The sequence below is a fragment of the Arachis hypogaea genome, chromosome 11 (genome assembly GCF_003086295.3).
Source record: "Arachis hypogaea cultivar Tifrunner chromosome 11, arahy.Tifrunner.gnm2.J5K5, whole genome shotgun sequence".
Taxonomy (NCBI): Eukaryota; Viridiplantae; Streptophyta; class Magnoliopsida; order Fabales; family Fabaceae; genus Arachis; species Arachis hypogaea.
In genome coordinates this window covers 147,877,053-147,889,399 of record NC_092046.1, presented here as the reverse complement: position 1 = coordinate 147,889,399, position 12,347 = coordinate 147,877,053, and the positions used below count along the sequence as shown (strand labels likewise).

The window sequence follows — 12,347 nt, the reverse complement described above, 5'->3', positions numbered from 1 at the left end:
TATTCATGTAAAGATAAATTCAGTGTACACTTTCCTACACTGCAGAACAACTGAAGAGTTAATTCACAGCCATACAGCCTACGCTAAATAAATATCTCACTGGAGCAACAGAATATTATATTGAAAGCCACGGAAGTACATAAGCAGTATTTGCAAATTTGCGACCATATAACCAGAAGTAAACAAATTAATTATTTGAGTCCATCCATGACAATCCTATTCCTATTCATTATTCACATTCACATAGCAAGTATGATCCCATCATATATATCTTCCACGTAATATTACACAATTGTCTGTCTCAGTGTCACAAATAATTCTAGCCAACATATTGAACAGAAGAAATAGAGAGGGAAAAGAAAAAGAATAAAAAAAAGTTGATCATATCAGTAAACAAAAATTCCTATTTAGAAGCCGATTCAAGCTGATCATGGGATTGAGAATATAGTAATCAGAGGCTCCGATTGATGCATTTAGTCAATGGCAATGATGAGAAAACCAACAGATACATACATGAGAAAAACTGGGTAGAGTGCAAGAGCTTTTCTCCTGGGGTTGACTGCAGAACTCATGAATGGATATGCAGCCCAAGAGCTCCAAGCCAATGTCACACAGACCACAACAATTTTCAGTATGACATTGTCCTTCAACATACAGATCAATGCACCCACATCCAATGGGAACAAGCAATAACCCAGCAGACTCAGACTCTGGAAGAAAATGATGTGTCCACCCTGAAATTTTTTCAGACATGAAATCAAAGTGAAAAATTTGCTTGCCTGCCATCACTTATCCAAATATAATTTGAACAGTGGTTACTCTCCCTCCCCCACCCTTCTTCCCCTTTTCTCAGTCAGTGTAGGCAACATCAAGTAACAGCTAAATCCTCATTTTCACACATGAAAACCGATGTTTTACTAAAGTTCATCATTGAGATATGAAACTGAAAAATTCAAATCAGGACCCAAAATATGACAAGTTGAGAAAGGGAAGTGACTAGTACCAGGAGCAGTACATTCAATGTCAAAATTACCGCGCCAGCAGCAAGTAAACCAAATGCAACAGCAAAGACCTCAGACTGAGACAAGCAAAATAAAAAAATAAATATAAATATAAATATAAATGAATAAAAATAAATAAGAGAGAGAGAGAGAGAGAGAGAGAGAGAGAGAGAGAGAGAGAGAGAGAGAGAGAGAAATGTTAGGAGGAACACATCTAAAACAAACCCAACACACTTTGTAATTATTCAGCACATTATGTATATTACAATGAAGAAAAGAGGGTAGAATTGCCAAAATCAGTGGAACATGGTATACAAGGAGTGAACTAAGAAATGTGAAGTCCTGATACAGAGATAACCGAATTCCAAGCAAACTGAAGTGGTAGACATTCTCTAAATGTTTGGTATAGTGGCATATATGGATAAAACTGGTTAAATTTATGCATGGACTGATCATTAATTATATCAAGCACACCAACATACTTATAGATTCCCGGATAAAATTTAACTTCAGGAAGCCACAAAAGAAATACATATATAATTTTTCATATTGCAGAGAAGAAAACAATTCTGTTTATAATGCAAGCCGTGTAATTTAATATACCAGCATCTAGCAGTGCTCTGTCGTGCTGAACTCACACTGTACTTAGAGTTGTATACCATTTGGATGGCAAGTTTATTGATACTTTGGACTTTTATAATCACCATTCACCAACTCATAATTATACCTATCACAAATTTAAAGAGAAGGGATGTTCCAAGCAGCACAAAGGAAAAGGCAGCACCAAGTCCCATAGCCCTTGGATGTGGATCATCTCCTTTCGTGAGAAAACATGAGACCGTAATGTTCCGAAATCTCGACATTTGATTATCATTTAACACACATCAAAGACTGAAAGTAAGAGAGAACAGTTTTAAATAAAAGATATCATTTAGTGATTTATATGATACATTAGTAGATCCACTAGAATCTACAGGAATCAAGAGTTCTTAATCTGGGGTGAGAAAAGAAAAAGAAAAACATGGGAACAGATTCTTATATCTATCCCATGTTTCAGGCAGGGAGCAGCACTGGGTTTCATAACAGGGGAAGGGCTGAATCCTGTGACATTTAACTTCAGCTCTCAAGGTTGATTAGTTAATTTGATATGACAACCCAATAATAACATAATACAGCTTCAGTAATCAGTACTATATTTGCGTTGATGCCCGTGTTGTTCAAATACGATCCCAATCCGAAGCAATCTAATGGGATACAATGCTTTACAAGTTACCTTAAGAGAACTACAAAATCAGATCTCAAATTAATTATCTACAATGTAAAGATAGACAAAGAAATGGCCAATGTAATTTCTGGATAAAAAATGCAATCTAAATTCTAAACTAAAACCAATACATAAGCGGCCAATAAGAAAAAGAAGACAGTGTTAATCAGTCTGTACTTTGTTTATTTACAGAAGCAAAATGTTCCAATCCCCCTTTAACATTTTGCATTATACAGAGCTATGAAGCATATAGATATAGAAGCTCAATAAAAATGGTGCTCCACATCCAAACTCAATGTTAGATTAACACAGAAATGGAATCGAGAACCTATCAAGATTCAGATCTAAGGTATAAATAAGAGCAGAAGCTTGATATGCATTTTAAATCATTGAACTAATCATGGCTCGAAAATCTAGATCTAGATCAAGTAAGTGATGTTCGTGATCTGAATTCCTAAAGAACGTAGCTAGGTAGAAAATAGAAAAAAGAGAATGCACCTTCTTGACAGAAGCGGACCAAGAGAGAGTGAGACCAAGGAAGACGATGAAGAAGAAAGGGCCCCAGAGATCCCAATCGCGGAGGGCCTTGCCGGGATCCTCACGGTAGGGGTTGGGGAAGACGACGAGCTTGAGGTTGCTGATGATTCTGGAGAGATCGCGCTTGACGGTATCCCATACGGGCTCGGTGAGAGTGTTGGGGGCAGGGCCGAATCCGGAGGCGGCGATTTCGGGGCGGGAAGAGGGGAGGGGAGGGGGAGCGGGGACGGAGGAGGAGGGAGGAGGAAGGGGAGGGGGGAAGGAGTGTGGCTGGGGCTTGGGAGGGGCGGGCTTAGGGGGAGGAGGAGGGAGGCTGGAGGAGACGGGGATTTGCGCGCGTGGGGGACTGGGGGGTCTAGCTGGGAGGACGGTGGCCGGAGAAGCGTTGATGAGATTCTCGATCTCGTCGATGTCCGATTGGGATGATGGATGCAGGGGTATCGTATCGCTGTGTGACATCTTTCTTTCTTAACAACACAGCTCAACAACTCGCCAGAGGCACGGTATGGCTCGATGGAGTGGACTCTTCTTTTCTAAATTCTAATGGCCTTTTTCTTTCCCTTCCTCCTCTCTTTTCTTCTCCCTTCAGCTTAATTTCACTGCCTCACGCGTCCTTCTCTTCCCTTCTCCCCCTTCCCTTTCCTTTCCTATTTTATCAATTAATATTAATGTTATTACTTACTTTATTTGTTTTTTATTATAAATTTAATTTTTTTTCAACTCTGTTATTAAAAAAATAAATAAGAATAAGTACACACAAAATTAATCACCATAGTCCATATATTATATATGGATTTAGCTAACCTATGTTCTTACGACACATGATAAATTAATTATTAGTAGAAAATTTTAAATATTTTCATTTAATAAAAATAAAATAAATATATTAAATTTTAAATTTTTTATATTTTTAATAAATTTTTTTTTATTTGTAAATTTAGTATATACTCTTAAAACACAGGATAGATAAACTTTAAATTAATAACTAATTTAGTACTTAACTTTTTATATTTATATTACATAGTTGAATAAATAAATAAAGTGTGTCATTAGACCTCAAAAGCAAATGTAGGTAGTTTTCTGGTTTTGTATGTTAGCTTGGTAATGAACTAATGATAAACTAAATATAACTGAAGTACCCGCATAGAAGACTCGGCATCTAATATGAAAGTAAAAGAAGAGAAAAAGAAAAACTCAGACCATAAGACCAAAAACATAATCATCAAATAATCGAATTTGGCTCCCGATTAAGTGTATATTTGGATTAAAATTTGTAGATTAAAGTTTATATTTATGATTTATATTTGGTAATTTTGTATCAAAGTAGATTATAATAAAATAAATATTATTTAGATTACAATTATTCAAATTTATATTTAGATAAAAATTATTAAAAAAAATATAAAATTATATCATTTAAAATCATATTATTTTAATACTATTTAACTATAATTCTTTTAAAAAATAACTTAAATTTATGTTAAAATTGAATATTCTTATAGTCATGATTTTTCAGTACTCTTCTTTAGTACTATAAATAAATCTGCTAAAAAAAACTCAAGTCTCTAGGCATTATGCGAATGTTTCAAAATTGGGTCCTCTTTCCCCTTTCCTGCTGTAGAGGATTTAACAAATACAATTTATCCTTTGGTTTGACTTATGATAATGATATGATAGGGCTTAAAACACCCAACATGAGTTTTGGAAACAATGTAAAACCGATGAGATGGAAGGATAAAATCACCAAAGAAGAATAGATTGTTAGACAAAGGAGATTCATGGCTTGAGAGCAAGACCAAGACCAAGCCTTGTAGATGAACCAAAGATTTTTGTGGAGTCATATTCAGCAGATAGGGTTATTAGTGAATTCGGCCTCCATGCTCGCTGGACTTGGAGAGCAGCTTTTCCATCATCACTGAATCTAGTCTTTAAGACTGTAATTGGATCTATTGACTGTGAACTCCCAATAGTAAATCTGTTTTCAAAGCTGGAAAACCTGTGAGTAATTTCAGCAGCTACTGTTAATCCATCTGGGCGATCCACATAATGAATATAGGATGCCTTCAAGTTCTGTCCTTTGTCAGCCCTGCATAAATAGTGAGTAATTAGTATTGGTTATCTTAAAGAAATAAACTATCAAAGCAGGTAAGTTCCATCTTTTGAATCCTAAAGTTAGACAAAAGATCCTTCACAAAATGAAAGGAAAATTAAGAACATAAAACTATGAAAATTGAGAACACAAAAGATCCTTCAAGCATAAGTTACATCTTTCTTGATATGCGGTTTGTATAGCATATTGATAAAGGATTTTCAAATTCAAAGAATATTAATTGAAAGAAATTTCTATCTTCTAGATATGATTTGTCTCTCAAATGAAAGATTTAAGTTCTGACAAATATTGATTGAGATTTTCAAATTTCAATTAACTTATGCTTGTAAGGTTGACAATACTGTCTAGCTATTCTTGCATTCAAAAAACAGAGGAAGATGTGGTACCAATGAAACTTACAACATAAGAGCTGCAGAAAAATCTGGTCTATTGAAAGCAATTCCAGCATTATATTTTGTGAATGAAGCAGAAGTTGTGTTAAATCCGACTTCAGCACCCAGACAAAGATCCTTGCTGCCAATTGCAGCAGAAACCTCCAATTGAGGGGATGGATTCAAGCCAATACTAGAATCAATGGCAGCATGAGGATGAACATAATGTACATACAGCTGAGAAAATATTGAATGGTTAGATACCTTGTAAGAATGTCCAAGTACATCTAGTTATTATATGTAATTAAGCTAAAAAAAGATACTGTCTAACACAACCCCAAACTCAAGAAAATGCATATATTGTAATGAACTTAATGATTTTGTGCATTATCTTATTAAATGGTTTTCTCCAACTTCACACGAGAATCACTGCCATTAGTAACATGCCATATTGTTTGCTAATATTGCTAAGCTGAAAGCTTTTATCATGAATATATTTGCTACTATAACCTGTTAACGAATTTCTAACATAATGGAATACTCAAAGATAAAAGATTTAATGTAACAGAAGTATTTTCAGGAGCAACAAGACACGCTATATTCCTCCAATTCAATCTATGAATCATGCATTAGTATCGTCATTCATCATACATAGCACAATCATGATTGTATTCACCTTCCCAGACTTGTGATCAGGTATATTGAAGCTCAAAGCAGCTTTAGTACCATGCAAGATATCATTCACCGTGATTTTTGTAGTTACCTAAAACGAGATAAGAAAATATTATTTAGCATAACACATGATAAAATATTTAGTTTACCATCATAATGACCACAAATTTCAGAGTTAAAATAAACATTCCAAACTGAACAAGTTCTACAAAATTTGAACTCTGGTTACATTCACTCATCAACAAAGTGGTGGTGGTAGTACGCAATAGCAGAAGTACAAAACTAGCCATATATAAATTATTAAAAGTCATATGATTAAATTTAGACCTCCATTTCTTACATTAGAGTATGTATCAACTTTCACATCCACTATAGTATTTCCACTCTTGTAAAGGGTGTTTATGTCACCAACAAAAATTTGATCCTTCTTCAATCCAGTAGCTATAAGGCCCTGCCAGAAGAAAATTTTGAATTTGAAATCAGGCACGTTAGACAGAAACCAAAAGTATTATCATTTTGGGCCAGCATTTGGCCAGTAATAGTTTACATATACATTTACAAGAGTTTACACACATGAAACCTATATTTGTTAGAGTTTACACACTGAGTTAACATAGTTTATACCCACATTTATTAGAGTTTGCACACATGAATTAATAAAATTTATTTGTTGAAAATAATTTGATATTTGACTGCTGACCCCCAAGATATTCTGCATGAGACTATAAACAACCAACATATTGGAAAAAGATATGAGTTGCCATATTTGTTAAACCATGATACTCATGTTCAAAGGAATAGATGATTGGTTATTTAGAGGTTCGCAATACGATTGTCTTCCACACTTTAATATATTTAATCCATTTTTTTAAATACATGAAACAATGATTCCTTTTAAAAAGAATTGCATTCCTACAGGATAGGACAAACAAGATATTTGTTGACAAAAATAAACCAATTGCATATTGTTCTAAATCAATTTATTCTTTCTTTTTTCATCCAACAACCAGTCAAATAAAAAACAATAATGGAAAAATAGAAGTAAGTGAAACTATTTTTCATTCAATAAGAAATAATAGGAGTATCTTTAACGAATTAATAACAATAATAAATGTTTCATAATCCAATAAAATTAAAATAAAAAATCAAATAAACAGTCATGAACTTACATGTTATTGAAATTATGTAGTGTTCACACAATTGTAGATGTGATATTAAAACTATGTCATATTGAAGCTATGAGATTTTGTATCTAGTAAGCATCAATTAAAAAGAAAAACTAAAAATTAATCTAATTAAACAGAAAAAAAAAAAGTAATAACAGAAATAAGGATAAACATTACCAATCCAGTGGTGCTAGGGATGGACAAGCTAAACTTCTGATCAAAGTTGTAATCCTTGTACAAAAGATCTACATAAGAATTGCAATGTTCATAACTTAATGCCACAAGTATATTATAACAAATTTAGACATGGGTTGATAAGAAGCCAACCATCTAAAGGATTTTAAGCGACAGATACTAAAGTCCCCAAACATGTAGAATTGTAGGCTTTATGTATACTAGACTTGTTATGATATTTGAGTTGAGATATTATGAGGGATTTCAATATTTAAAGTACTCAGAAAGAGTACAAGGCATTCCCATACTCAAGAAAGAGTACAAGAAACATTTGATTTTAATATAATACCATATCACCATAAATCTTCATGCACTGTGGTCAAGCACTATAATTACAACACAAGAAATAAGATGGGATAACATATCATGAACTAGCAGATAATCATGAATATATTCAACTATATGTAAAGAATAACTTCGGACAATAATCTTAAAGAATGTGTATATTTCGTGGAATGAAGTTAAGTTCAAGTTTACCTTTTGCCCTTTTGCCAATATCAGAAAATGGTGCTGGACCATTACCCATAGTGGTTCAGAATAAAATGTATGTATTCCTGTACATCATCATAAACAGATTAGACAACGTTTAGATTAAGAGGAACAAAGAGTTGAAAATATAAAAACAGTTAAAACAATAGCGTTATTCCAACGCACGACAACTAAAAGCCTAAAATTACACGAACTTCTTCAACCCTTGTACAAAGATAAAGGGCAAGAGCTACTCAACAAGAGAGAGTTCAGTATCGTTTCATAGAAATTCACATGTTTGTTAGGCCACCAGGTGCTTGAAGAAATACCCAAAATAAATAACAGAAAAAATAACGCGAATTTGGAGATAACGACAGCAATAACAAGAAATCAACTGAAGTAAAGAAAGAATGAATAATAAATCTGATAAGTGGAATGTGTAACACGAGAAGGAGTAATTAGTTGTAGGATCCAGTTTCGTGAATGGGAAGAAGAGAGAAGAAAAGGACTTACTAGAAGAGAAGAGAGGGTAAAACGACGTCGGCGCAATACACCGACGAGAGATGATTGATTGCGATTGAGATTAGGTTGCGGCTACCAAGGAATAGGAGCTGCCTCAGCCGCAAAGCCAAAACCCCCTTTGTCTCTCTCTTCAGCTGACAGAACAGAAGAGTGAGGTGTGTGGAGGCGCAGCCCAACAGCAATAACGCAATGCTGAAACTCTTGCACGCACACCCACCTGGCTACCACTCAGCTGACGTGGCATTGAATTATGAGCATACGTGGCAATTTTCACTTTAAATTATTTAAAAATTAATATTAAAAGTTCGAAACTCCAAATTTTATTTATTGTGTGAAATGAATTGGATAGTTTTAAATTTTAAACATTATATGAGAAGATAAATTAACACTTCTTAAAATGCAATTACTTTTATATTTCTTTTTCAACCTTGAAATCTCAATTCAGTAGTGGAAGGGCCGTTTACCTCCATTCAACCTGTGAATATTATTTTTGAAAATTCTTATATGATTTAACTATAAAATCTAGTACAAGTGATAGTTATTTGAACTCTATTTTATATTTGATTTCTTTCTCCATTCAACCTGTGAATATTATTTTTGAAAATTCTTATATGATTTAACTATAAAATCTAGTACAAGTGATAGTTATTTGAACTCTATTTTATATTTGATTTCTAAAAGTGGCGTATATATAATAGGTTTATGGTTATATGAATTTAGCTAGACTAATCTATAGTTATCCAAGATTTATATTTATTAACCAGAATTAGAATTAATTTAATGTTTAATTACTCTATTGATCAGTATAATTTTTTAAATTTTTATATTTTTTTCAATTGAATTTTCATATTTTTTTTAATTTTATAACCGATATTTTTTTGTATTAAAAATATTAGAATTAATAAAATATTTTTTTAAATGTACTCAAAAATTTAATTAGATTTTTAATAGAAATATTCAATTAATTTTAATATTTTTTACATAAAAAAAGACGTAAATATAAAATTAAAAATAATATAACAATTTAATTAAAAAATATAAAAACTTAATTATAAATTTAATAAAATTATAAAAACCCACCAAATAATTAAAACTTAATTTAATCACAAATCAATTTTATCCACTAAGTTAAAATCTTTGATGGATAAAATTCATTACAATCGCTCACAACAACTACATACAAAGATTTCTTTAATAGTATATATTTAAAAAAAATATAAAAAATACTAGAGAATTATTAGAATTTATTATTTTTAATCATCAATTAGTTATTAATGTTTAAAAATAAGAGATAAAGTATATCGTTATAATATTAAATTAAAAAAATTAAACTAAAAAAATTGAATTAATAACTAAATGATAATCAAACATAATAAATTCTAATATTCTCTCGCATTTTTCAAAAATTCTATACAAATGGGATGTTAAATCCCTTCTTTCAAATCAATTTGTTCCCTTTTTTTAATTATTTAATAAAGTCAAAATATACAATTAGATATTTATAAAATGATGTCTAAAATACTCTTCCATAAATGAAGAAATAGCATATTTGTTTATTATAGTTAATATTATTGTAATTTTGTATAATCTACAATGTAAACGTAGTTTGTTTAGCAGAAAAAAATATATTAAAAACACAGGGAACAAATCTTAATCTAAATATTTTTCTTTGAACTTAATTTGTTAAATTGTAATTTTCTTTTGTGTTGTTTATCACATTCTAATACATGTCCAAAAAAGATTGACGAATGAATAAAAGATAACAAAATTTTATTCATACAACAAGTTTTACCCCTCTTTCTTAAGAATTTGAAGCAATTAAGTATTCTCCTCCTTGATTGTGTGAGGAGTACATAGATGATATAATCATCTCATGTATATATAAAAAAAATTAAATAAATAAAGAAGATGGTGAGCTAAGTACAAATACCTAATAATATAGGACTAACTTATATGATATAATTTTGATGGCTTCAGATTTTGAGTGACATTGAAAAATGTAAGAGTCCTAATCCATTTTTCTGGATTCTTCAACAAATGAACAGCAATAGTATTAGGCCAAAGGTCATGGGAACACACAGAAGGTGGATCAGGATAATTGTACATAGACCATTTAGCATTATACCTGTTCTTCCCTTTCTTACCCCATCTCATCCAATCTCCAAAGACCTTATCTTCAGGACCTTCCACATGCTGCTTTGGAATATCAGAATCATGAATCCACTCCACAATGTCCCAAGAGACCAAGAACCCCATCCCAGACATATAGTGCTTGAAAGGGTCCATGCTACCACACGGTATCACGAATCCATAGTAGAAATCCTCCCTTGGCAATGGTTTCAACGATTCCACCAAACTGTTGAGTCTCACATATGTATCATCGTCTGCTTTCATCACATAATGGTAAGGAGGGTAATGTTGTCCATCACTGCCATCTGTTTCGTTGAAGATCTCCGGCAAACTCCGAAAGAAGGTAGAGGTTTTGCCTTTGTTCATGTTTTCAGTGCAGTTGAGGATGATGATGTCATCATAGCGCATGATCTCAAGGGCCACCATCACCTTTTGCTCTTCCTTCGTGAGGTTGCAGAATACAAACTTCACGTCAATTTTGGTTCCCTCCGGGAGTGTTTGTGTGCCGTAAACGAGGCGGAGGAAGTGGCGGCGCAAGTACTGGTCGGGTAGTGTTAGAACGGCTATTAGGATTCGAAGCTCTTGGTCATTATTAGAAGCAAGTAAAGATGATGATGATGATGATTGATTTGGTATTTTACAACGACCGAACCTGAGTAAGCCCTGGAAGCGGACTTCGTTAATGGAAGCGAGGATGCAGAGGAAGAAGATGAAGATGAAACAAGGGAATATAAAGCAGCGTCCACGGTTTGTCTTTTGGGACTTGGCCATTGTTATTCTCTGTTTTTGGTGTTGAAGGTTCAGAAGAGGTGGAATTTTTTCTGGGTAAAAGTTATGAGGGTGTGTTTGGCACTCATCATGTTACTTATTATTGTGATGAGGGATAATATGATACTAATAAATTTTGAAGCTTCTTAGAGGCAACGCATCACTCTTCATTTTTTGTGCTACTGGATCTAACTTTTCCCCTTTTTGACCTCTCCTCATTTGACGAGTGGAATTAACACCCATTTTTTTTAATAGGAAAAGTACGAGGAGCCAATGGAATATTTGTACAATGTGGACAATGGAGATTTAGTGAATATTAAAAATATAACCATTAGTATTACCTTTTTCCATCAGTTGAAACTTTTGGGATAAGTGGTCTCATGATATGGTATTAGAACTCTAGATCCAAAAGGTCAAGAGTTCGATTTTTGGTGAATCCAAAAATCAATAACAACTTATTTCTAATTTTCTGCTTAATTACACAAGAGAAAAGTGTACATTGAGAAATGTTTAATTAATCAAGCACTATATAATACTTTTATGTTTATTTAATTTTCTAATAAATATCCCTAATGTGTGCCTAATATTGAGCAACTTCAATAATAAGTGCGGATGAACCTAAATGTTGGCTGCATCCTCAAGCCAAGTCCATTTTAATTGTGTATAGTCAACTTTTCCATAACTAGGCATAGTTGCATGAACACCATTCACGCCATACTTGATTCTTAAGCAAGTATAGACATTGACTAGGAAAATAGTTGTTTAATGTACACAATTAATTCAAAACAAAAGTATAATTATTGTAAGTTTGATGATGGAAGGCGTTATATCAGATCTCAATCCTTCATGTTCTCCCTCTACTAGGCTACCATGACATTCATGAAATACTATTTTTCTGCCTCGAATAACGATTCCCTTTAATTTCTATGAAAGGATTATATCTCAGCTTATTTAAACTAGAACAATTGAAAATATTTAAACTAGAACAATTAAAAATTATAAAGTGTGGCATATTTTTTAAAACACTAGTATTAGTTAAACCAAAACGTTACGAGAAATAATTTTTAAACTAATTCTAATATTAAATTTTTCAAAAGCAATATT

The 12,347-nt window shown here is 32.5% G+C and overlaps 3 protein-coding genes across 4 annotated transcripts; all 3 read right to left on the bottom strand.

Moving 5' to 3' along the window:
- Positions 1–244: 244 nt before the first annotated feature.
- Positions 245–3,478, bottom strand: LOC112723549 (protein YIP4b). The gene is made up of 3 exons (XM_025774957.2): positions 2,764–3,478; positions 1,004–1,078; positions 245–734 (listed from the first exon to the last, which is right to left on the bottom strand). The coding sequence occupies exons 1-3, from the start codon at positions 3,259–3,261 to the stop codon at positions 474–476; spliced, it is 834 nt and encodes a 277-aa protein (XP_025630742.1). The 5' UTR covers positions 3,262–3,478; the 3' UTR covers positions 245–473.
- Positions 3,479–4,383: 905 nt separating this feature from the next.
- Positions 4,384–8,564, bottom strand: LOC112723548 (mitochondrial outer membrane protein porin 4). Of its 2 annotated transcripts, none has more exons than XM_025774954.3 (7): positions 8,337–8,564; positions 7,833–7,909; positions 7,299–7,366; positions 6,296–6,406; positions 5,960–6,046; positions 5,312–5,520; positions 4,384–4,888 (listed from the first exon to the last, which is right to left on the bottom strand). In XM_025774954.3, the coding sequence occupies exons 2-7, from the start codon at positions 7,879–7,881 to the stop codon at positions 4,579–4,581; spliced, it is 834 nt and encodes a 277-aa protein (XP_025630739.1). In that variant the 5' UTR covers positions 7,882–7,909; positions 8,337–8,564; the 3' UTR covers positions 4,384–4,578. The 2 variants fall into 2 exon arrangements, with proteins under 2 accessions (XP_025630739.1, XP_025630740.1); XM_025774955.3 differs by lacking the exon at positions 8,337–8,564 and adding an exon at positions 8,083–8,308.
- A 1,536-nt stretch (positions 8,565–10,100) lies between these two features.
- Positions 10,101–11,398, bottom strand: LOC112723547 (beta-1,3-galactosyltransferase pvg3). The gene has a single exon (XM_025774953.3). It carries the CDS (start codon positions 11,244–11,246, stop codon positions 10,290–10,292), a length of 957 nt encoding a protein of 318 aa, XP_025630738.1. The 5' UTR covers positions 11,247–11,398; the 3' UTR covers positions 10,101–10,289.
- Between the last annotated feature and the right edge of the window lie 949 nt (positions 11,399–12,347).

Excerpts from the sequence above, each read along its gene's own strand:
- LOC112723549 (XM_025774957.2), bottom strand. The coding sequence starts at position 3,261 with ATGTCACACAGCGATACGATACCCCTGCATCCATCATCCCAATCGGAC. Across the intron at positions 1,079-2,763 it reads GGTCCGCTTCTGTCAAGAAG|TCTGAGGTCTTTGCTGTTGC; the intron begins GTGCATTCTCTT and ends TGCTTGTCTCAG. Across the intron at positions 735-1,003 it reads CATTGAATGTACTGCTCCTG|GGTGGACACATCATTTTCTT; the intron begins GTACTAGTCACT and ends AAAAAATTTCAG.
- LOC112723548 (XM_025774954.3), bottom strand. The coding sequence starts at position 7,881 with ATGGGTAATGGTCCAGCACCATTTTCTGATATTGGCAAAAGGGCAAAA. Across the intron at positions 6,407-7,298 it reads TCCCTAGCACCACTGGATTG|GGCCTTATAGCTACTGGATT; the intron begins GTAATGTTTATC and ends TTCTTCTGGCAG. Across the intron at positions 5,521-5,959 it reads CTGATCACAAGTCTGGGAAG|CTGTATGTACATTATGTTCA; the intron begins GTGAATACAATC and ends ATATTTTCTCAG.
- LOC112723547 (XM_025774953.3), bottom strand. The coding sequence starts at position 11,246 with ATGGCCAAGTCCCAAAAGACAAACCGTGGACGCTGCTTTATATTCCCT.